Genomic DNA, 24323 nt, shown 5'->3' with positions numbered 1-24323 from the left:
GGCTCCGCTGCTCACCGGCCTGGGGACGAGCCGGGCTGAGAAGCTGCGACAGCAGCTTGCGGGCCAGGAACCCGGTTTCTGGGGTCTGACGCAGCAGCACCTGCCGCCGCCAGCCCTGGCCACACAGGCTGACCCCTCTTCCTGCAGCCACAAAACCTCCCCCACCCCGGGGCATGAACGTGTCCCACAGACAGGCCACCCCCAGCCTCAGAGCAAACCTCACAAGCACCACCCTGGGGACAGCCTGGAGGTGGGGGGGGCGGAGGGGGCGCAGCAGAGACCCAACTCCAGCCCGAGCCGCTGACAGGCAGGAGACGCCCCCCACCCACACATGGCCCCCCGTGAGGACTGGGGCCCGCACAGCTGGGCGGGCGGCCCTGGAGGTGGCATTTACCTCCGGAGTGACTCACGGAGGCTCCATTCCTTTGCACAGGGGGTGCAACTTAGCATTTTCTTTCTCTTTAGAAAACAAGGATTTTAAAGCCGGGAGTAGAGAGAATTTGAGGGCGTGGGGGGGGGCTGGGATCTCGTGGTTTCCAGGCTCACTGGTGACGTGCTCCAGGCCCCCTCCCACACCAGGCCCTGGGGGGGGGGGCGGCCACCCCCTTCCTGGCCTGGCTGCAGATCTGGTGACCCCCAGGGCACGTGGGCTCTCTGTGCTGGGCGCCATCCTCCACAACCCCTCTAGGGTCCCTGGGGGGGGTAGGAGAGCAGAGAGGAGACCCCCTCCCCCACCCAGAGGACAAGGCTGTAGGGACGGGCTGAGAAAGAAGAAAGACCAGTGTTAAAGCCACAGCAACTTTAGAGCCAGTCCTGGTTCCCGAGACTCTTCCCCTCGCCTTCCCCAACCCCCCACCCTTGAGGAAACTGAGGCCCAGGAGGGCAGGTCAAGGTTAAGCCCCAACCAGCCCCCGGTCCTACTTCCAGCCCAGCTGCTGACTTCACAGGGTTCTAGAATGAGACACTTCACCCTCCCCGGGCTCTGTTTCCTCATCCACAAAATGGGAGTGACACAGAGCCTCACCGGAGAGACGCTGTCCAGCCAGCAGGTGGGAGGCCAGTGACATCTCAACCATGGTGCCTCCAGACCCCCAGCCAGAACCCACCAGAACACCCCACTCCCCACGAGCGTTCACACCCCTGTCCTTGAAGACACAGACCTCAGGAGAGGGCCCTGTGCCCTCTGGGCCTCAGTCTCCCGCCTGGCTAATTCACAGGTGGGACTGGAACCCTCAGGGCATAGAAACAGGTCTGTAAGCCGGCGTCACACCCTCTGGCCAGTGGGATGCAGATCCGGCCCCTGCAAGGGGGGGTCTAGCCACATGCTCACACTCCGGGTCCCACTGAAGATTTCCAAACAACTGGCCAGGTAGACAGGGCCTCCCACTAAGACAAGGGCTCCAGGGCCCAAGGCCACAGGCCTGAGACGAGACTCAGGGACCCAGCCGCCCGCGCAGCCCAGGCTGAGAGGCAGCAAAGCATCTCTGGTAGGCACCTACCTGGCCCACCAGCTCTGCCGCTGACAGTGGCTCCAACATTGCACCTCCCCAAAGTGCTGCAAGTCTGGTCCCTCCTCTGAGAGAGGACAAGTCCCCTGCCCAACCCGGCCCAGGCCCCGCAGGCCCCTCCCCTCGGAGCTGGGCCAGCCCCTGGGAGCTAATAAACTGGTTCCTCCAGCCCACGGCCCTGCCCTGCTGAGAAGAGGTCCCAAACTGCTGGGGCACTGGGTGGGGAAGGGGGTGCCTGAGGGAAGGTGGGCAGGGTCAGGAAGCAGCCCTTCCCCACAGAGCCAGCCTGGGCCTCACCTGCCTCTCCCCCGGGGCAGAGGGGCTGCCAAAACTCCCAACCTGCCACGGGGCCCCATCCTCCATGCTGCTCTCCATCCTGAGCTCTTTCCAGTCCCCCAACACCCCTCCCCAACCCCTCCACAACCACCTCTCCCTCCATCCAGCCCCTCCCCAACCCCAGGCCTGCCCCTCGCCATCTTCCTATCCAAATTCACCAGCCTCTAAGGCATAACTCCTACGACCGCCAGCCTTCACTGTCTTGGGCCTCCTCTGTTCTGTTCCACCACCCACAGGTAGCCCTGGGGTGCAGACGACCGTCCCCACCAGGAGGCCTGGCCCCTCCTTGTCCACCAGACCTAGAGCTCCCTCAGGCCCTCCCCTTCCCTCTCAAGACTAGATGCAGGGTACCACAACAGCTCTGGCCTGGGTGACTGAAGTCTCACCAGAGACCCGGAACTGGTAACAACCTGTTTGGGATCAACACTCCAACTTATCCAATCCGTTCTGGAAACTCCCAACATGCTTTCCTGCACCTGGGATCTCCTGGCAAAGTGAAAGTCCTTTTACTGCTTCCCGTCAGCACCTGTCTGACATAGCTGACACAGCCATGGCTAGCTGCTCAGGCTGGACACTGCACGAGCCCAAAAACACCATTCACTAACCCACGATATGATAATCCCAGAGTCATGCGCTATGGTGACTCTGGGGCCCAAACCCCTGCCTCTTCCCTCATTAGGCAGCCCCTTGGCCAGTTTTCAGAGGGAACATCTCACAGGTCACAGAATACACCCTGACTCACAGGCCGGCCTCCCACAGCTTCCCCCTGCAACCTTCAGCCTTCCTTGGTTCCAGTGTCACCCCCCAGGGTAGCCTGATCATTTCTAACCATCAGTCTGCCCATCCACCGTGGACGGTCGTGAGCGTCAACACCTCTCTGTGTTACGACCCCCCTTGCACCCCAGTTTCTCTAGCTGCGGCAAGAGGGCTGTGGGCCTCTGTCTGTGAGGCTGTCTCTGTTCTAAAGCTGGCCAATCTATTCTGTTCCGGCTTTGCTGGTGTGGCTCCCGTGCACGCGCCCCCGAGAGCCGTTTTCAGGTCAGTAGGCTTAGAGCCTGAAGAGCAGAAGGGACATTTGCAAAATGCGAAGCAGCCCAGAAGGACCGAGCAAAGCAGGCATCGACCCCTCTTATGGGGTCAGTCCCAGCGGCTCCTGGGAGGGGCAGCTGAATACAGGAGTGAGGGACCTGGGTGCTGGGACCCACGGAGGAGGGCGTCCGGGCTCCCCACAGGGAAGGGCCGGGCACAGAACAGACGCCGAGAAGACAAGATGTTAGAGCGGTGCGAGGTCCAGCCGCTCCGGGCCAGGCAGTGCCTCACCTGCCGCCATCAGCCTGGGACCCAAAGGACCACTGGCCACTGCACAGGGCCCAAATGGCACCCCAGGCTGTGGGGGCCACTGACGGGGCCGTGATGGAGACAGTCCCTCACTTCCTCCTTCAGAGGAGGCTCTGCCCAGACCCTCTGTTTCCGATGCCTTAGGAGGGGGAGAGAAGCATTTCCCCCTCCGGGATCACTGTGCACGGTGCCTGGAACACAGTTCAGGCGGAGGGCTGGCTGCTGTCATCATGGCCGTGCCCCAGCAGGTGATCTGTGCAGGGCTGTGCACGCACACGCACACACGCACACAAGGAGCGGGGGTGGTGGGCGGGACACACACCCTGCCTTGCCCTCTGGGAGCAGTGGGGGTGGGGAGGGACCCCGGCTCCAGGAGGAGGGAGGGAGACAGCATTTTCCAGCCTGCCCCGTGTCATCTCCTGGTGCCTCCCGCAGCACCTCCATGAGGAATGGGTGTTTAGCTGTGCTGCACACTTGCTGGGTCTCTCTTGGCCCGCCCCACCCTGCAGGGCTCCTTGGGGGCCATAAGTCACAAGCCCAGCATGTGCAGGCAGTTGGGGGCGGTTAGATCCAGCCCAAGGTCCAGAGCACCATTCCTGAGTGGCACTGGATTTGCACAGAGCCCAGGCGCTCACACTGAGTGTGTATATGGGTGAATTCACACTTGTTCTGGCACGGTCATGGCTTGCAGGGAAAGGGGTGGGGTTCGTGCCAGACCAATGCCGTGTCCCGAGGGAAGGCACAGCACCTACCAACGTCACAGTCTGGGTGTGAGTTCTCGAAACATTTACACACGCCAGCCTCCCCAGCCTGGCCTGCTGAGACCGGGCTGACAGTCGCCCACACCGTGGGGCCAGTCTTGGGGGCTCTCCCCACCACAGGGCCCAGAGTGTGGTGCAACTCCTGCTCCCCAGCACCCGGCTCTGGGCCTGGCACACAGCGGACACTGGTGAATGAACCACCCTCTGAATGAATGAATGAACGAATGACTAACGCCCACTCCCTCACACCACGGGTCTGCACCCGGTGCCTGGGGGAGAGCAGAGCCCACCAGACCCCAGAAGAGGCTCCACCTTCAGACCCCCCCCTCCGCACCTGACGCTCTGCCTCCAGGGTCGGGTGGGGGAAATGGGTAGGACGGTCCCCAGTGGTGCAGCGCCAGCACCCCTCCTTCCCAAGAAGGAATCTGGGTCTCCTGACTGAGCTGGGGGCGGGGGCATCGGCGCGTCCTGTTCAGAGCAAGGGGCAGGACAGGGGGGCGCGTCCTGGCTGGCGCTGGGGGCGTGGGATGGAGCGGCGGCCACCGGACAGCCCCTGAGGTCCCCGCGCCCTGGGCTGCCCGTGCGGGTGGCCGTGGAGGCCTGGGGGGGGGGGTGGCGGCCTGACCCTGACCCGGGCGCCGCAGACCCGCCCCCACCCGCGCCGGCGCCGTTCCTCCAGGTGCCGGGGCGCAGGAAGGACGCGGGGCGCACGGCCCTCCCGGAACCTCCGCCCACCTGCGCGGGGGCTCACCTGGGCCCGCGGCCCCTCCTCGCGCCTCGCGGGTCCCTCCCCCCGGCCGCCGGCCCTGCCCTCCCGGCGCCCGCCCTCACCTGCGCGGCCCGCCTGGGCCATGTCCCGGGCGGCGGGCTCCGGCTGCGCCGCGCGCGCTCCTCGCCGCTCCCGGCCGGGCCCCGGCAGCCGAGCCGCCTCCGGCCCCGAGCGGACTCCGCACGCCGCGCCCCGCGCCCCCGCCCCGCGCGCCTCGGCCGCCGCAGCCGCCGCCTCGCCGCTCCCTCCCGCTGCCTTAAAGGCGCCGAGCGGCGGCCGCGCCGCCCCCCGCGCCTCCGGGGAGGGACTGACGGAGGAAAGCGCCCGACGCCGCCCCCGTGGGCCCGCACCCCCGCCCGGCCGCGGCCGCCGCTCTCCGGCCACCACCGCAGCGCGCGGGGGGCGCAGACGCGGGGAGGCCCTGCGGTGCGGGCGGGGACGCGGGCGCGCGGGCCGGGAGAAGGGGCGCGGGGACGCGGGGACGCGGGGGCGCAGCGCCAGGGAGACACCCCCGGGCCGAGACGCCAGCCGGGGAGGTGGGGAGAGGGAGATCAGAGAAGACGGGCGACCCAGAGCCTGGCGCGGGAGAGACACCGAGCAGCAGAGGCGGGGAGAGAGGGAGGTGGCCCTGGGATGGCTCTCCATCAGCGCCCCGCCAAGGTCCAGGGGCGTGACCACGGTCTGACCTAGCCTCAGCTTGGAAAAGACCTCAGTGCCTTGAACTCTGCGGGAACGTGTGCAATATACGCAAATCCCACCTGGGATTCCAGGGCGGGAGGCCAGCAGCCCAGCCAGCAAGCTGCGGCCTTGGCACTTCCCAAACCTGGCCGCAGACATTCCCGGTGAGCAGGCCCTGGGGGGAGACGTCTGCCTGAGCGCAGCCAGGATTTACAGTGCGGGGCAGCCCGAGGGGTGGCAGCTGCTGGAGGGGGTGGGTGCCAGGACAAGCCTCCTGGCTCCCTGCTACTGCAGGGGTTAACTCCCACCAGGCCCTGTCCTGGGACGATGCCTCTGCTTGCCGCTGCACAATTGGCAAGGGTTAAGCTCAGTCACCTTCTGTAGCCCGTGCCCCACCCACCCTGTCCTTCCCCCACCTTCTGCAGGAAAGTCCCCCTGGGGCCAGCCTCAGTCCTCAGGGCAAGGTCCCCTTAGCCCCTCCAACGGAAACCGGGCACATGACGACAGGGGGCCTCAGTGAGCATCTAGTCCACAAACCCTTTTCGGCTTTAACTCCACCCACAGGCTGCTCCCCAAGTGGCCTGCACCTGGGGGCTGCCCACCTCCAAGGACGGATTGCTCAGGAGTTCGAGTGTGAGCTCTCCTGTCTTTGGATGGTGTGGACCATGAGAACGTCTCTCCTCACCCGAGCTGCAGTCTGCATCTAGCATGTGACCCCCGTATGGGTCCTGACTGGCGCCCCACGGGGCGAAGCGGAGGCTTCCCAGGGCCCCGTGTCCAAACTGCCTACTCAGTCTTCACCCAGGAGGACCCACCAGCCTGGCTTGCCAGAGGCTGCAAGTCGGTCAGTCCGAGAGCTCTGGATCCTGGGACGAGACGAGATGACGGTGCTGACTCCAGCAGGCAGAATTTCAAAAAGCTGGTCACCAGCCAGAAGAGTGAATGGACTCCTGCGGCCCTTCCCCAGTCCTCGGGCACCGTGGGGATGGGCACGGTGGGCGGTACGGGCCAGACCGGCAGGGAGCCTGCGGCCTCACCTGTACCCGCTCTTGGGACCTGCAGGGCCCCCGGAGGGGTGCTGTGCTGTCCCCGGTGAACCTGGAAAGAGGCAGAGGCGGGGGAAAGTCTGCTCGGTGGCCGGGAACAGTGGCAGGGGAGCAATAGACCTGCCTCCGAGAGGACACACCTGGACCCGTGCACCCCTCCGGGGCCCTTGGCTCGCCATGGCAACAGTGACTGCCGTTTGGCTAGGGCCCTGCTACCTCCTGGCACCGCCTTCCGTGTGTGCATGTATGTGTACATGTGTGTGGGTATGTGTGTGGCTGTGCTTCTACATGTGTATGTCTGTGTGTACATGTATGGAGCTGTGTGTGTGTGTGCATTTGTGTGGGGGTATGTGTGTAGATGTGTGTAGATGTGCATGCCTGTGTCTGTATATGGTGTGTGTGTATGTGTATACAATGTGTATATGTGCGGGTGTTTGTGCACATGTGTATATGTATGTGTGTGTATGTGGGGGTATGTGTACACGTGTATTGGATGTGTGTGTGTATGCATGTGGGGGTGTGTGTGTTGTGACGTGCATGTGTGTACATGTGCGTGTTGTGCGCGCACACACACACACACACACCAGGGAAGGCGCACCGTGAGGGGAACACTGAGACTCACTGCTCTGCGAGGGTGGGGGTGGCTGGGGAGCAGCCGGGGGGGGGTCCCATTGGTTGGAAGTGCATACCCCGCCCCACCCCTCGGGGGGAAGTGAGTGGGCGGGAGGCACAGGGTGCTCCTGGGCGAGGGGCCTGGATCTGGTCCAGCCAGGAGAGCGGGACGGCCCCCAGGGGTGCTGACCGCATCAGCGGACTGGCTGCTAAGGAAGTTCCAGCCCTGCCTCTGGTCAGAGCAAACACGTCGTCCGCATAGGCGTGAGACTAACTGGCGGAGGCTGACCTCCTGCACCGCTAGCATCGCCCTTTGGTGAACACGGATGACTAGCGATTTAGAGGCGCTGCCCTTGTGCCTGCAGGAGAGAAGTGGGCGCCGCTGCTTCCTGGGCGCCCAGCTCTGTGATAGTGAGGCTCAGCATCAGGGTTCCAGGCCAACCTTTCCTCCAGGGTGGTGTGCGGCTCCCGGGCCAAGCCACGCCCCACTGCCGGAGAATGTGCACAGATTGGACCCATCAGAGAGCTCCAGGGAGCGGGGCTGGCCTGGACCTGGGCACTTGGAAAGGGACACGCCCATCACCAGAGCCAACATGGCCCCGCAGAAGGGCAGTCACGCCCGACTACACTCATTTCCTTCCTGGACACACTGGCTGCCGGGGCAGGTACCATGGTGCCCGGCAGGCCTGGCACAGCCGCTCCCAGCTCAGGCCCAAGCCAAGTGACTCCTCGCTGCCCGCTGCAGACGGACGTCAGGGCAAGGCCTAGGGCCTCTGCCAGCCTCGCCGGCTGGTCACACCTGCCCTCCCTGCAGCCTTCCCGGCCCCTCCTCTCCAGTTCCCACACCGGGAAGTCTCGGGCAGCTGTCCATGGCTACAGGGGGGCCGCCTCCATTCCCAGACAGAGCCTCGGCAGTAGAGGCCTAAGTGGAACTGCCCCAGCCCTGCCCACCGCACGGGAGCCAGGGGACCGCGGGAGCCAGGGAGCGAGCTCTTCCCTTCTCGCCCACAGCTTCTGTGGCTCATCTAGCCTGTGCCTCCACCGCCCACCCAGGGAGGGGCTCGGACCCTGCCTGACCCACCCCTGGGCGTGTGGACAACCACGGCCTCACCCTCACAGCGCCGTCAGGGAAGAAGGCGCTGGGTGGCCAAGGCGCTTGCTAGCAATCCCTTAAGATCAGCAAATGAGCCCTCAGGGTAGCCCTGGACCCCGAGTGTAAGGGCCCCCCGCCAGCACAGCCGCAACCCGGCGGGCCACACCCAGTGTTCCATGGTTCCACAGTGGTGATCCGGTCCCCATCCCGTGCCCAGGAGGAGCTGAAAAATCTAGGCCATCGTGTGCGCGCATCCTCAGCCTGTCCCAACGACGTCCTCGGAGGTCTCACAGAACCCGCTGAGCGCCAGGGTCACTGAGGGCCCATGCTGCCAGGTCGCGGGGCTGGCCGAGTCTACAGGGGCGGGGCCGGTTTCCGAGGAAGGCACGGCTGATGGAGGAGGCTGTGCCCTGGGCACACAGTCAGTCCCTCCTCCTTCTTCAGCCTCACAGTGGCTGTTTTCTGTTTGAGGCCGAGATGAGGTCCAGCTGTCTTCATGTTACTCTTAGACCAAACGCAAGCAGGGACTCCTGTGCTCACCAGCAGCACGGTGGCATGGGGTTTAAACCTCGGCAGCCCCATCGCTGTGTGTGGGGAGGGCTCCTGGGGCGGCCATGGGCGGGCAAGGGTCCTGTGGCCGATGGAGCTCACAGTCTGTGTCGGCTCCCTGGAGAGCACCCAGTGCTCGGCGCTCAGACCACAGCTGGATAAGCCCAGACAGGGGCTGGCAGGGAGGGATCCCCAAACAAGGGGTCACTGTGTCCACCCTTCTGCCTCTGAACTCTGCCAGGAACTGGGGACCTCCGTTGGGCTAGGAGCTCTTCCTCTGTCCTCTGTTCCTCTCCTTGGAACAGCAGTGACAGGGTCTCTCAGAGCGGCCACTGCAGCCCTATGGGTGTCACGCACATTCTTCGTGAGGGACTGTATTTAGTCGTGACAGCAGCCCGTCAACCATTCCCATTTTACAGATGAGGAAACCAAGGCTAGAAGCCAGGTATCTTTCTTCGGGTCCTAAGTGGCGGACCAAGTCTGCCATCCATGACCCCCTCAACCTCCAGAGGGAAGACGACCTAGGACGGCAGGACGGCCGGGGACCAGGGGTCGCAGGCTCTCCATTGGTAGGTCCCATATTCTGCCAGCGTGGGCACAGCCCACCTGGCCTGGAAGGCCCCCCAGCGGTGCGGTGGGGCTATGTACCAATGACCAAAAGGCTGAATTTGACAAGGGCTGGAGAGTGGATTGAGTCCACTTGTTAAGTATGAACTAGATTCCTGGTGGAGTGCAGAGGCACCCCAGGGGCCCCCAGCAGCGCAGCCTTCTGAAACACGGAAGCACCCGAGCCGCGTCCGGGAAGCCCCTGTGGGACATGGGGCACCTGGCCAGTGCCGATTAGATTAGCAGCCGAAGGACTACAGTCAGTCAAGGAAACATCCTGGCCCAGGAGGGCGGACGGCCAGCAAACAGGCAGATCTAGAAAAGGAAATCCCCTTACCCAGGAATCCCCTACAGGGGCAGAAGCAAGAACTGCCAGAGCCAGCGCGCGGGGAGGAAGGGGCGCGGTGGCTGGGAGCTGGGGGTGGACCCACGCTCTGCTTCGTTTTCAGATCCGGGGTCCTGGGAGGGAACCGAACAATCCGACATCCTCTGTGCCAGCGAGGAAGGACCCAGGCCCCACCGGGGGCTAGCGCCAGCGGGGCAGACCCGCACCTTCACTGCACAGCTGCAGACACAGGGCCCAGGAGCTGGAGGTCCTGCGGCTCCCAGCACCCCGAAAACGGGTGATCCCCGGCTTGTGGTAGGAGCCCCTTCTACCCCCTCCTGGTCCTGCCGTCCTGTCCCTACGGCCAGGAGCTGCAGCGAGTCTGCCAGCCCCCGCAGGGCTCGGCGCAGACCGACAGTGCACATGCGGCGCTTCCCGCCGCCACAGGCGCACACTCGGGCTCTCCCACACAAGCGGACATGACCGGGATTTGAGACCCCGAGGAGCAGACAGGACACTGGCCACCCAGAGGCCAGCACCAGGAGTTGACGTGCCTGGCAGCCCTGACTTCACCAAGGACGCCCGCACTGCCGGCCCCCACGTCCACATTGCTCTGTTGGGCCACCAGTCACACCTGGGACATGCCCGGCCGCCTGGATGGGAGTGGGAGGTGCGTCCGGCCTCACCACGACTGCAAGGGCCGCATGCTTCTGAGGGGAGGCCACGTCCTGAATCCAAGTTACTCAGATGCCGGGGACCCCGCGGCCCCCAGAGCACACTCCTGAGGCCTTGTGGACCGTGCGCTGTCTGCGGCCAGGGGCGCGGTCGGGCGCTGTTGCAGCCTCCAGAAGCCGCCGGGGCGGCGGGGTCCTCACGCAGGCGGCTCCGTGTGGGCTGCCGCCCATGGCACGGTTCACGTGTCTCCACTCCCTGATGTTTCCACACTCGGGGAACAAGAACACCGTGATCGTCAGAGTTCGAACTCCCCTTCGAGCTGTCGGAAGTAAAACTCGCAAGCCTCCCTCCGGCCCCTCCACCCGCCTCCGCCTCGGATGCCAGGAGCCTCCGCTGCCTCTTCCCCAGCCTCACTCAGTTTCTGCAAATCCTGTGGCGGGAACTGACGGGGCAGCACCACCCGCGGGGTCAGGGAAGCAGGTGCACACCAGACCCGGGACTCTGGGTGCAGAGCCGCTGACCCTGGTGACCCCAGTGACCCTGGTGAGACCCTCCCCTGCTCTGCAGGAAAGGGGGCTGCAGACCTTCCTCCGTCCACCCTGGAGGAAGATGAGAGCTAGCCCCCCGTGGGGTCCTGCTCGGCCAACAGTCAGGCTGGGGAACGCTATGGGGAGGGGCCTTCCCTCACCAGGCTTCCTGCCTGCCTGGGTCCACGGAATGTGAGCCCCGGAAACTGCAGTCCTCTGCATACGTGTGCGTGTGTGTGCATACGTGTATGTGAGCACATGTGTGCACTGCATGTGCATGTTATATGTGTGTGCGTGTGTGTATGTGTTTTCCTTCTGACCCCCAGGAGGCTCTGCATGTCTCCCGTCGCATGGCGCAGCTACACAATCCGTCACCAGGAGCTGACATGGCCAGGAGGCCGCCATGGACGGGGCTGGCCTCCAAGACCGTGCCCGTAGGGCCCTCAGCCTCCCACAGGCTCAGCCTCAGAATGCGCCGTCCCGTGAGCCCCGCGGTCTCCTCTGGGCCCTGGTCCTTGGAGCCACGATCCTGACCCACCCCTGCATCCCTCGCACACGTGTCGCTGGCGGGCTTTCATGAGCATGGACTGGGGGTGGCCGGGCGTGCGGCAGGGCCTCCCCGCGCTGACACGGAGGGAAGACCAGGATGCCGGAGCAGGGCTGAGTCTGGGGTGGATCTCACTTCCCAGGGAGGGTGGACTTGGCCAGGGAATAGCGTGTCTGGGGCCATGCTGGTGCTAAGTGGACCGTGGGGGTGGGGTCCTCCCACTGCATCACCCGCACTAACCACACCACCTGCACCACGCGGCCTGCGGTCTACGGGGGGGCCTTGCCATGCTGCGCCTCCTTCCCTCACCGCAGCCCCGCCCATCCGTCCAGGTCAGGTTCCAAGGCTGCCTCCTCCATGAAAACCACCAAAATTGCAGCCTAGGCTCAGGAAAGAGTCAGCCCCTCAGCCCTCACCACAGCCCTTTCTCCTCTCTCACCTTTGTGCTCGGGCCTCGGGGAGGGACAGCCTGTGTCATCCCTGGGTCGCTGTGGCCAGCAGGGAGTTTGCAGGAACTGCCCGGTGGTGGGAGACACGGGGCTTTGGAGGCATCCATGGGCAGGTCTGCCCCGGCCGCCAGCTGGTCCCGCAGCTCAGGCAGCGGGGCCTTGATGCCCCTTTCCCCTGGTCTGTCCGTGTGGCTGCGGGGACCCATGACTGAGACCTGGCTGCCCAGAGCCCAGCGTTAGGTCAGGACGGGCTGGTTACAGACCAGGGAGCTGCCCCAAGTGGAAAGGAAGCTTTCAGGAGAAGGAAACCAGGGCAGGGCTCGGGGTGCAGCAGAGGCAACGGGGCCACAGTGGGGTTGCAGCCCGGCGCAGGAGGCGACCGTTACGGTGACACCAGGGCCCCGTGGACCACTGCATGCACCTCAGACGGTCACCTTCGGCTGCCCAGTCCCCATACCACCCGTGAAGGGGTCCACAGCCTCTGCCTCAGTGTTGGGCATGAGCCCCAGGCACCCAGAGCATAGTGGGCACTCCGTGGCGGACACTGGCTGCCGTCGTAGGTGGCTGCCATCGTGGGTGGCTGCTGGGTCCAGCCCCGGTGGGGGACAGGGACAGGGCAGGGCCTGTCGGGAGGCCCAGGACAGAGCGGGGTGCCCAGCGCGGGCAGGACCACCATCAGCGAAGATGGAGGCTGTGTTCACAGGTGATGTCTGCTACGGTCTGTAGACTGTCCCCGCGTCATCTACTCAACAGTCAGTCACAGGACACAGAACACAGTGCCATGGTGCCCTTAAGACCCCAGCAGGCCTCTCCCTGGTTCCGTGGCCCTGAAGCCTCCCGCACACAGTGGGACTGGCGGTATTTCCTCTCCTGCCCCGAGGATGTGGCCGGCACGGGAAGGCCTGCTGGCTCACGGGAGCAGCGTCCAGGGGCCCCGAGGGACATCCGTCCGCAGCGGTAGGAGCCACCCTGTGCTGGCCTTGGGGTCACAGGCAGGGAGGGCCCCTGGGGACAGAGGCCAGACCAGCCCCACGATAAGATGTCTGCATGGCTCACTTCCCCCAATCCTCCATGTCACAGACTGGGAAACCAAGGCACGGAGGTCCCACAGGACCTCCCCTCTTGGCCCCCCACCCCCAGCTGGCCGGTCCCCACTGGCACACAGGACCGGGTGGAGAGAGAGACACTCAGCGGGGTGCGGGGAGGCAGGTTGAGGGCGGCCTCCTCCCCTTCCCGGCCTTAGGGGGCCCTTCTCGACTTCTGCCTTCTTCAAGGGGCCAGGCAGGGGGACCCAGACCTCCGGGCCTGAGGGTCCCACCCAGTGGGACGGGGGCTTCTGAGGCCCGCCCGTGGCTCTGCGGCCCAGCCCCTGCCAAGGCCGAGGGAAGAGCCAGGCAGTATGGGAGGGGCTGCTGGGAGGAGGAGAGAAGGGGGAGTCCCTGAGTGGGCCTGGAATGCCTGGAGGGGCAGGGAGGGGCCTGGAGTCCCTGGGAGGGGTGGGCTGGGGGTGGGAGGAGACCAGGGCTCACTCGGGTCAGCACAAGGGATTCCCAGGACCCTCACCGAGGACACTTGGTTACACTCCTGAGGTCTCGAGGAAGCCCCATAGCCCAGCTCTAACCAGACCCCACGACCACCACGAGCTGGCCAGCCCCGAGCTCTAACCGGACCCCACGTCCACCACGAGCAGGCCAGCCCCGGCAAGGGGACCCAACCGCCACTCACTGCCTTCCTGCTGCCAGAAAGGCCGGAAACTCACTGCCCCTGTCCTGAGGCCCTTCTTGTCCCACTGGCCCCAAGGGCTTCCCTGAGACCCTTCCTCCTCCTCAGCCCCTCGCAGGCAGGGACGAAGAAGACCCCCATCCCCTTCCCTCTGGGGCCCCAGTGCTGCCAGCAGAGGGAGGAGGAGGGTCCCGTCGGCCACCGCAAGGGGCACTTCTCCGACCACCCGGCATTCCCAGGGCAGCAGCGCCTCAGACATGGCACCCTGCCTCGGGCCACCGAGAAGACAGGTTAGGCCCCCCGCCCCCATACAAGCCCGTCCCAGGGGAGCGGTGCCACCCTCCACACAGTTCAGGATGCACAGAGCGCCCAGCACATGGGAGGGAGGCACGCGGGAGCAAAGAGACCAGGGGCAGGTACGCGGGCAGGACGCACGGAGCATACGTCCAACCCTTGCGTCACTACCGTTCCTTTCCACGGCCCTGCGCCCCCATGAGACGCGGTCGGTTGGCGGCGTCTGCTGTGGGCGAGAAGGGGGTGCGACCCATTTCAGACAGACACGCACGTACTGGAAAATCCTTAGTTTATTTAAAAATCAGCGCAGTACAAACTGCCCCACAGACGACTTTGAACCACCAAGGCCACCAACTGCTGACATGGGCGCACACACGTGCCCTGCATGGGGACGACCTTTGGCCCCAGAGCCTTCTTGGTCCTGAGGCCACACGAATTCGAGCAGAAGGCCAGCACCACCCCGGCCCAGGAGTGCGCACGGCGGTGTGGCCAAGCCACTCCCGCGGTTGCCTCAAACTCGCTCGCGCCAGAGAAAGTCCAGCTGTGACACCGACCGCGTCCTAAGGAGTCCCATCATCCCTGGCCGAGCCAAGCCCAGGCCAGCCGACGGAGAGAACCTTCTCCTTCTTCCAGGAAGTGGCCTTACTTTCATGCACATTCCTTTTCTGTTTCTGAAGAGCCAGAGGCACTTCTTAGTAAAACACAGCTTGGAGGGGACGAAACGAATCGGCTGTGGCTCTCGGGTGTCTTCCTCTCCCGGGGACCTGCCGGGCTTCCCGCATCCAGGCGGGTCCTCTGCTCTGGCCCAGTCCTCTCCTCCCGCCTGGTCCTCTGCGGGTCCACAGGCGTGGAATATGCTGGCCCAGAGGACAGGGACGCCAGCCCGGGACCCTGCCGACGGCCTCCGATGGCCCCCGTGTGCTGACACAGTCTGGACATCAGAACACGGCCGCTAGGGCGAGACAAGGCTGCGGGCCACGGTGCAGAGGAGTGAGAACCAGCTGGCAGGACGCCAAGGGCTGGTGGGCTCCGTGTGCATGACGCGGCGTCGCGGGGACCGACGGAAGCGAGCTCAGGATGACGGAAGCACAGGAGCCACGGGCGCAGGTGGCTGGGCAGCAACATGGACCCTCGGGAAATACACCTGCCAGCACCTTTCCCCATGCTCCTGTCACCAGACTCAGTGGCAAAACAAACATAGGATTTCAATGGGGAAACTACACATTGAGAAACTATTATATTGTCGTAATTCACAATTTCTGGGTGCTGAGAAACACCTTGCCCTCCGTCATCAACCACCAGAGCCATCACCACGACCACGAGAGGATGGAAAGGGGGCCCCCACTGCGGGCAGCACCCAGGAGGCACAGAGGGGCAGCCGGGCTCAGGGGCTCCCGTGCGCCCCGGGGAGGAGATCCACTGCAGACGGAGCCCTCAGGTCGCGGCCTCCAGGAACTCTGAGGTGAACACGGCTTCCGCGTAGTCCTCGCACGCGTCCTCCAGCTCCGCGGCCACGGCCCCCAGAGCCTCATCTACCAGCTCGTCGGAGAAGCTGAAGACAAACAACACAGCTGTAGGGGCACGGCCACGGGAGCCGGGACTCACCCAGCGGGCAGCCCCGAGCCTCACGTAAGATTCGGGGCCGTGGCACCTCTGCACAGGGAACACCAGGCCAGAGGCCCCGCTTGCCGGGACCCCACAGCCAGGCTGCGGCAGGGCCTGGCGTCCCCACGGATGCCCCACCACTGCCCGCCCCCGCCCCCGGGTACCTCCTCTGGGACAGTCACTCCCATGCTGCCACTGACAAGACATGGGCTCACGGCCACCAAGTGCCACACAGCATCTACTCTGGGGCAGGACCCAACCCAGGCCAGCGCTGTAGCCGCTGCCCACCGCCTCTCCAGCTCCCCAACAAGTCTGCAGCCGACCCCAGCCTCTCTCATAACCTGGATGTTTTCCAAAAGAGCAAAGCCTTTATTCATGGAATGTCCCCCAGTCCAGGCCTATGGAACCAAGGCCACAGAAGGGACGCCATGTCCCTCAGTGCTTCCAGCCATCCTACGTGGCTTGCTGGGGTGCTGCGGGGATGCGGCCAGCTCTCTGGCTGTGCCAGGCCCCCCTGACAGGGGTGCCTCGCCGCCGTCGGATGGCTGCAGGGGGGCTCCCCTTCCCAGACAGACTCGCGTGCTCGCCCCTCCCTCCCTCCTTCATTCCCAGCAGAGGGCCTCATCTGTAACTGATCCCGGGTATTTGTGGACACATTGCCCCTCTGATACCTGTGCTCCACACGGCCATGGGCGCCCACCCCTAGCTGCTCCCGGGTCCCCCCAACTTCCCCCTGGTCCTCTGACCCCTCCTTCCTGGCTCAGGGGGACGGTTCAGCCATTGAGCCCACTCCAAGTCTGGCACCCAGACCCAGCCATTTCCCTGAGGGGCTCGAGCACATTTTAGGGAGTACGGCGCTCAGGAGCCAGATGCTCTGTGCTCCTGGGGCCACGGCATGGAGGCTCTCTCAGCAGACAGGCCAGACAGACACACGGACACCTGCCGCATCCATCCCGTATCCTCCCCATGTGGCACACAGACGCACGCACTAATCTGATCGGCCCTCCCGTGTCCGCACCAGATGCCCACTGAGCAGAAACACATGAGGCCACGGCTCTCCGGGCTTCACCGAGGGCGCACAGGCCATGTCCAAGCCGCTTGGACCAGATGCCCCTTTCCCTAGATCGGGTTACTGGTGGGAAATACCGGGAGGTTCGAGTTTCCGCTCATTCCAAGCTGGGGGGTTTGGGAGGACAGGTGAGAAACACGAATGTGGGTCCCCACAGCCTAGCCACAGCGCGCGGCCACCCCCACCCAGACGTGTGGAGCTTCTGTGGCTCAGACCGTCCTCCCCCGATGCGTGTGGTCTTCTCCACTCAGCGCAACCCTGACACGTCAGAGCCCCTCACTGTCAGAGAAGTGGGTACTTGCTCCTCGTCCGCCGGCTCCCTCCCCTCTCCTGCTCCACTCTGTGGAGATCTGTGGCATTTTTTCTTCCCTGCTCCTGTGGACGTTGCACATTCTGCTCCCATGTGCCTGGATGCCAAGCCTGACCGCAGACATTCTTGCCGTCTCCCCGGTGGCTCCCAGAGGCTCTGGAGTAGCCGTCACGCTCATCCTGCCGTGACGTGGGCGGGCGTCATCGAACCCACGGACACCCACACTGCACACACACCCGCGCTCACCTCTCCTCTGGCCCTGCTCCTGCTCTGCCCCAGAAATGCGCACTTGCCATTTCCCATGGCGAAGCAGCCAGTGACAAGCGTCCTCACTTCGCTCATTGGAACCCCTCACCTCCGCGACGCACCCGTGCCAGAGTGGCGGCCCTCTCCCCTCTGCCCTTACGGGAGGCCACACGCCCCAGCCTCTAGCGCTCTGCTTCCCGCTCTGCCCTCCTCCAAGTGATTTTCACGTTTCCTCTTATTTTTCAAGAAAACTGCGACATGCGCCTACGCGTGGATTTCTTCTCACTTTCCGTGTTTGAGGCTTGTAGACCTTCTGGAACCCACGGTCCGAGGCTCCAGCAGTGTGGACAGCACGCCCAGCCCCGTCCTGATGCCCAGAGCGCTGCCCAAGGAGTCCCAGTCCCCACAAGGAGCATTCCCAGACTGCCGTGGCACATCCTGGGCTCCCACCCCTGGGCTCCGTCTCCGAAGGTCCTCAAAAGGCTCCCGTGCCCCCCAGGCTGACCATCAGCTTGTGGCTTGTGGAGGCTCCGTCTGTCCTGAGCAGGAGGTGGTCCCAATTCCAGGACCACCACGACCAGAATCACCCACCATGCTCTCGACATTCCTGGCCCTCGCCCACCCCAAACTACAAGACAGATGCAAAGGTGCCCCTGTGCCCGGGGTAACAGCCCATTTCCTTCCTGTCTCCACCTTCTCACCGACCCTCCTTAGTCCTCTGTCCTCCCTCCACAGGGGCGGGTGCTCCCCACCCCACTCAATCATTCCCCTCGCGTGATGGCTTCCCGCGCCGGGGTCTCACTTCCTAAGTCCTGTCTTGCTTTCCTTGACGCCCACGCTGTGCTGGTGCCCCATGCCCAGGAGCTCACTGAGGACTGCTGCCCGGCCACCAGGTTTCTGGGCGCTGCGTGTGAGGCGGAATCCGGATGGCGCCTTCACTCTGCCGCCTCATCCAACAGCCTCGCCGAGCTCTGAGCTCGGGGGACTTTGCGGGACGCTTGGACGTCTTCCAGTGGAGTCGAGCTGAAAACGACACGCTGTTCTCCTGTCAGGTTCGTGAAGGGGCCCGCGGGACTCCCCGGGACTGTCTGTCGCCTGCCCTCCACACGGGATGCCCACGTGGCTTCCTGCAGTGACGTCCCAAGGCGCGTTCTGCCCAGTCTGTGCCGTCGCTCCTCACGCACCCACTCGCCGCGGGTGGGCAGCCTCCGGGGCATCTCCCACATCCACTTCCCTGTTCTCACAGACGCGGCTCCCACCACCAGAGGCTGCTGCCACGGTCCGAACATCCGTGTCCCCACAACAGAAGCCTGTCGAAGCCTCAGCCCCAGGGGGCGGAGAGGAGCTCAGGCACTCAGGCCCTGCAGGAAGGGGCCCCGGGGCTGGCCGCCATCTCCCCAGAGAGCAGACGGCTCGCACACTGGCCTCAGACGTCCCCACCTCCAGAGCGTGACCCATAGTCCAGCTGCTGAACCCACAGCCCCGGGACGTCTCCTAGACTCGTGACTCTTAGAACCAGCGGCGGATCTGCGAAGTCCTGTCTCTCCTGCCTTCTGCTCGCTCTGCTGCCTGCCTCGGGGGGCCTGGCTTGGCTCGTGAACTCTCCGGTGACTCTGGCCATCGTACTCGTAATTTCTGAGAACTCACTTCTCCTCAAGACCTCCTCATTCAGTGTCCCAAGCTTGTGTCCCTGTGTGTCCGCATCCTTCACTCCCGAGGACACGCGTTGTGGTTGGTCCAGCTTGAGCCCTGCTCAGAGTCCGCCCACCCCTCCTACTCACCCACGCCTCCGCCCACAGGCACCCGGCTCCCACGCCCCTGGCCTCTGCGGCGCTTCCAGCAGCTGGGTCTCCTGCCCCCGGTCTGCGGCTCGACGGCTCCCAATGCTCCTGCCCATCCCTGCTGGCCGTCATCTACGGCTCCACAACAGCCTTCAGGTGACACGGAGCACAACGGGGATTCACGAAGGACGGGTAAGTTTGCGGCTCCCCCTGCCCATTCTGGCCACAGGTCTCCGGGACCCAGTGAGTCTGCTCCTGTCAAGAGCAACACCACCCTGGCCGCTCCCACCAGCACCCTTATGCCCGATCATGCCGTCTGCTCCTTTCCCACACAGGAACAGCGCTGTTCTCGGGGGCGGGCAGTGGAGGCGTGAAAAACACAAGTAAAGCTGAGCTCACTCCCTTCACCCCAGCGGCTACTCCAGGATGCGGTGGACACGACCCTCAGCTCCAGAAGCCCGCAAGAGAACAAGACCGGAGCGGGAGCCCTCAGAGCTGGGATGTGCACATGCACAGTCCTTGCAGGACCCAGCGGGAAGGCCCACAGAAGGACCGCTGCCCCTAACCCTCGGACTCCTCTGGGCCCGGAGCGGGACAACAGACAAAAGGCATCACGGATCGTGGGAAGGCCACTCGACAGACGCTCTGTCCTCCTTGACTCATTTCAGATGCCACAGACCCATCAGCCTAACCGACACAGGCAGGTCTGGGAGGAGGGAGCGTCCCACCGTGCATGCAAGGGAACATACAAGGCCAGCAGGCTTCCCCGTCCTCCTCCCCAGAAAACAAACGCACAGTGCACGCAGAACAATCGAGAGGCCCGGAGGGCACGGGAAAGGGAAGGCTTGGGGGCAACACAGGGGACAGACACGAGCCACCATCCTGGTCCCACTTCAGAGCAAGACAAGGAAACAGGATCATAGACCTCGGCAGGAGACCGCGCACAACAGAAGTACAGGAAAAATGTCCAAGACTGGGGAGGGCGAAGGGCAGGTATTGGAACCCTAAGGGGCCGTGCGAAGAAGGGAAAAACCCAGGGTCGGGGGGGAGAGGCCCGCTGATGGACCCACTGAGCACAAAGGCCGCCCCAAGTGGAGGTGGTTGGAGGGGAGGGCCAAGTGTGCAGGCGGGGCCCCCTATACTCCTACAAGAGAAGGAAGCTGTGAGCTCGGAACCAAGACACCCACAATGGAAACGCAGCAGCCGCGAGCCTGTGGGGAAGACAGCATGAAGGGGCACAGATGCGGAGTGTCAGCCTGGCCTCCCTACACGGGGCAGCGTGTGCTTGGCAAACCAGAGAGGAGACCCCCCGGGAAGGTGGGATGGGGGCTGCTTGCACAGGTGCCGAGAGAAGGACGGCCCAGGACAAGAGCCACCCTGCAGATCCAGAAAGCGTTCAGGCCCATTTTGTGGGGGGGGAAGGAAAGAGGGTCTCAGGAGACAAGTGGGGCGTGGAGGCCAGAGACCCATCACAAGGGGAGCGTCTGACTGCGGGCATGCAGGCGAGTGGGCGTGCAGGGCGGGTGTGGGTGCGGGGCGAGCAAGCATGCAGGGCAGGAGTGCAGGGCTTGGTGGGAAGGATTTCTTGGCAGCAGCCCGCAGTGGCCAGAGGAAGGGCCGGCCGCGGCCCGGCACCCATTCAGAGACTGGGACGGCAGCCGTCCGTAGGGCTGCGTCAGGTGCCGGCCAGGACCCCCACGTGCGCCACAATGCAAAGGAGCAAAGTTACACGTGCCTTTCAACGCACGGTTTACACTCCTTCTCCAAGTACCAGTAGCGGGAGAACCCCAGGCAGCCACACCTCTTGGGAGGCGCCCCAGCCCAGCTGGCTCTGGTCGCAGACCCGACAGGGAGGCCGCCCAGTGCTCCTGACACAGCCACAGGCACCTGCTTCGCCAGCTCCTCTGCCTGAGAAGGCAGGTGGCAGAGAAAGCCCGCCTGGGGAGCCCACATGCCGGTCTGTCCCTCTGTCAGCCTTCTGGGTGCTCCCGCTCAGCGCCTGGCCCCCTGGCGCAGCCACGACATCATACTGACCTCTCGGCCAACAGCCACGGGTTGAAGGCGCCCACAGCCTCATGTGCGACCAGGCGGAGGTACTGCTCGAAGCGGCTACAGTAGTCGCCAATGCTGTGCCGCAGGCCTGGGGGGACGTGCAGCACGGTCTGGCCGTCCTTCTGCGGACACTCTTCTGGGAGGGGTGCAAGGCAGGCCCCGCTCTTCTCAGACCTCTCATCCGTCCCCACGCTTTCGTCCAGGGAACTGAGGGAAGAAGGCCATCAGGAAAGCGTCCAGCGCACCGTAGCAGGGCTGAGTGGTTCCCTCCACCCGCCACGTGGATGGGCGAAGGCCTCCCTCCCGCCTGAACAAAGCCAGCAGCCCCCACCGCGCCCTGCTCGCCCTGCCCATGGCGGGAGCCCCTGCACCGGAGGCCAGAGTGGGCGCTCGAAGCAGGTCTGTCACAGAAGATGAGCTGGGACAGTGACGCTGCCCTCGGAGGCCTGCCCGCCCCGCAAGCACGCTACTTCCCGGGGCCTTCCCGGAGCTTGGGAGGTCTGGCCCTGTCTTGTGGGAATCAAAGGACCCCGGGGCTTCCCAGGGGCAAGCCAGCGCCCGGACACGGGTCTGAAGCTGGTCTCAGCACCACTCACTTGGCATTCCTGGGTTCTTCCAACACGATGTTCACGTCGGGGTCTCTGCAAGCTGGGATCTTTGTGATTCTGATTGGATGAGGAGAGAGAGGCCTTTCACTTACTGCTGGGGGGGCCTGCCCTAGAAGAGAAGCAGGCAGTGACCACGGAGACACGCCGGCGGGCTTCCCAGAGCCGTCCTCGCAGCCAGGCCCGTGGCAAGGCCACACGCCCATCTCTCAAACCTAACCAGGGTCCAACAGGGCAGAAATGCTCCGGTTTGCAAAGAAAAGGCAAACTTAAAGTCACGACAAGGACTTGGCATTAAGACGTGATGAGCCCGCTCAGGAACCTCGGGAGCCTGGAGGACGCTCTGCCAGAGGCTTGTGCGAAGCCCCAGAAGAGGCGGCTCCCGTCGGGGCCAGCACTCGAGGATGCCTGAGCACCTGGATTCGTTGTTAACCTTGAGATGGTCTGATTACTAGAGAAGGAAAGAAGCATCCCGTCGGAATGCTTAATTAGCTGGTTCAGTCGGTCTCTGGGCATCGCCGGGAGAGAGCTGCGACGGCAGTCAGGACACGGACTTACTAACGAGCCTTGACCTTGACAGCCCTCTGAGCTCTGGGTCACTTGAAACTTGAAGGATGTTTCACGTAGAGGAAGAAAACGTGTGCTGCTCTCTGGGAAGGAGCCCTGTGAGCCAGATTCACGCCGACACGCCTATGGCATCCTTGTTACGTCCTTGCTACGTCCCTCAGTGTTTGCAAAAACACCACACAAGACAGCTGTCCACTGTTCACACGAGCAGAGAACAAGAAAGGGAAAAACCACTCTCGGGGCGGTTCTGTGGTACAGCTGGGCACGCAACCAGAGCGACAGACACTGGACTCCGGGACTTCCCAGGCAAGGAGTGCTCACTCTCGAGGTCGACCGCGCTTGTCGGGGGCACGTCAAGCCTTCACACGCTCAGCAGCAATGACTGGCCCGAACTGTCCTTGAAATGAGAGCAGAGTCCTGCAGTACGGCCGGCTGCTGCACAACGCAACCCGCTGCACGCGCATGGCAGGGCACCAACTCCGGCCTCAGCTCTGCGGCCTGGCTGGGAGGGGAGATCCCTCCACCAGCGACCCCAACGCACGACGGGCACGACCAGGGGACCCCAGCCTCCCAGAGCGGCTGCGCAGCTGTGGCACCTCACGGTGTTGGCTGGGGGGCAACACGCCACAAGCAGGGGGAAGAGGCTTGAGAACCACAGAACACAAGAAAGGCCCAAATGAGCGCTGTGCTTAGACGGCTCACGTCCGTCAGCATGTGGCACAGCGCACGCGTCCCGCCAGGCCATACCCCACAGCCTGATTCTAGAAGAGCAGCAGCCACCCTCCCACCAACGCTCTGCACTCACACCCTGTGTACGGCACCTCCCCATGGCCATGAGGTGGCCACTGACGAGCGGCACTTCCGGCCACAGCTGTGACAAGAGCCAGCAACTGTGTCCACGTGCAGCAGGGGAGCGGCAAGCAGGCGTCTCCTCCGCGGACAGCCAGGGACCGCAGGGCTGTCCCTCGGGAGGAGAACCAAAGCCAGACCCTCACCTCCACCTCACGTCACAGGCCAACTTTCATTCGAGATGGACCCAACCATACGCACAAAAGCTAAACCTGAAAATCTTCTAGAAGAAAACAAGACACCCCCTTCTAAACTTGGGGGTAGGCAAAGGTTCCTTAGATCAAAAAAAAAAAAAAAGGAAAAAGTTGATGTTAGACTTTTTGAAGTCAGAAACGTCCCTACAACAAGCTACACCTGAGAACAAGCTTGGCCAACACTGGCCCAGGTCTGTCTGAGGAGACCCGCGGCCGCGAGAGCAAGGACAGCGCACGAGGACGACGCGTCCCGGGGGTCCAGCAGCTCCGCAAACACACAGGAAACCGCCGAGCCACACGCTCCAAAGCCCGAGTCCGAGGAAGGTGAGTCGCAGCTCACTAAAGCTGGCGTGAGGAGGACAACGGATACAGTTGACAAAACACTTGTCTCAGAACACAGAGGACTCTACGATTCCAGACAAAAGACTCCACGATGTTCAAAAACGTACGAAGCACCAGGAAGCCTCACGCAGACAGACGCCACGGCTGACGATCACAGAGAGACGTTCTAAACGTCATTGTTCATCGAGGGCATGAAACAACCAGGAGACACGAGTCCACGCCCGTCACCACGGCTGCAGTCCCAGACCGCCAGGCGCCCGGGCGCAGGCCTGGCAGTTTCCCCCAAAGTGAAGCACAGCCCTGTCCTGGGACCTGCCGGCATCTGCGCAGGCCACACACCAACATGCTCACACGCACTGGTCCCCAACAGCCCAGGACCCGCAGGCAGACAGATCAATAGGAGGCGTGTTCACGTGCAAGAAACCCGCCGTGTACCCGTCTGCCACGACCCAGCTAAGGACACAATTAACATCCGTGCTTTTATCACATGTAAGTTCAATCTCAAAAGGAAACAGAGCCACAGAGAAACGCGACCCTCTACCTGCAAACACACACTGCAACATTGGGTCGCGCGCGCCCACGCCTGCCATGCTCTGACACGCACCCACACACAGGGGACGGGCCGGCGGGTGGCGCGGGCAGGCATGTGCAGGTCCCCAAGGTCTGCAACATTCCTGTGCATCCAAAACCTTGCAATATACGGTGTGGGGGAGCGTAGGGGGGACACTCACCTGTCTTTCCCTCCTGCCCCCATAGGTGAGGATCAGCATATACGATTTTACTGTATCTCTGGCAAACTGTCTCCCGGTATTTCTGTAAAAGAAACAAGTTTAACAGATGAGCAATGAGTAGTTTCATTCCACACCAG

At 63.8% G+C, this 24323-nt stretch overlaps 2 protein-coding genes across 13 annotated transcripts in view; both read right to left on the bottom strand.

The window, feature by feature from the left end:
• Nucleotides 1-10046, bottom strand: part of PITPNM3 (PITPNM family member 3) — a 59124-nt gene extending 49078 nt beyond the window's left edge. The window contains exons 1-5 of the mRNA XM_044250251.1: nucleotides 9984-10046; nucleotides 9849-9861; nucleotides 7718-7787; nucleotides 6428-6488; nucleotides 16-244 (exon numbers count right to left, since the gene is read on the bottom strand). Of these exons, the coding sequence (XP_044106186.1) occupies nucleotides 16-244; nucleotides 6428-6488; nucleotides 7718-7787; nucleotides 9849-9861; nucleotides 9984-10046 (436 nt within the window). The remainder of the gene's footprint in view (nucleotides 1-15; nucleotides 245-6427; nucleotides 6489-7717; nucleotides 7788-9848; nucleotides 9862-9983) is intronic.
• A 4061-nt stretch (nucleotides 10047-14107) lies between these two features.
• The window catches only part of KIAA0753 (KIAA0753 ortholog), a 42824-nt gene continuing 32608 nt past the window's right edge, over nucleotides 14108-24323 (bottom strand). For 6 of the 12 annotated variants that reach the window (XM_044248846.1, XM_044248847.1, XM_044248845.1 and 3 more), the window contains 4 exons: nucleotides 24187-24268; nucleotides 21495-21615; nucleotides 20881-21105; nucleotides 14108-15387 (listed from right to left, as the gene is read on the bottom strand). In XM_044248846.1, the coding sequence (XP_044104781.1) occupies nucleotides 15270-15387; nucleotides 20881-21105; nucleotides 21495-21615; nucleotides 24187-24268 (546 nt within the window). In that variant the 3' untranslated portion in view covers nucleotides 14108-15269. Of the gene's footprint in view, nucleotides 15388-20880; nucleotides 21106-21494; nucleotides 21616-22061; nucleotides 22468-24186; nucleotides 24269-24323 lie in introns of those variants that run through there. The other 6 variants (XR_006384584.1, XR_006384586.1, XM_044248849.1 and 3 more) reach the window with 6 other exon arrangements.

The sequence above is a fragment of the Neovison vison genome, chromosome 5, assembly GCF_020171115.1.
Source record: "Neovison vison isolate M4711 chromosome 5, ASM_NN_V1, whole genome shotgun sequence".
NCBI classification, from domain to species: Eukaryota; Metazoa; Chordata; class Mammalia; order Carnivora; family Mustelidae; genus Neogale; species Neogale vison.
Note: the sequence above shows the minus strand (reverse complement) of the source record. Positions and strands in the feature narration are given on the sequence as shown.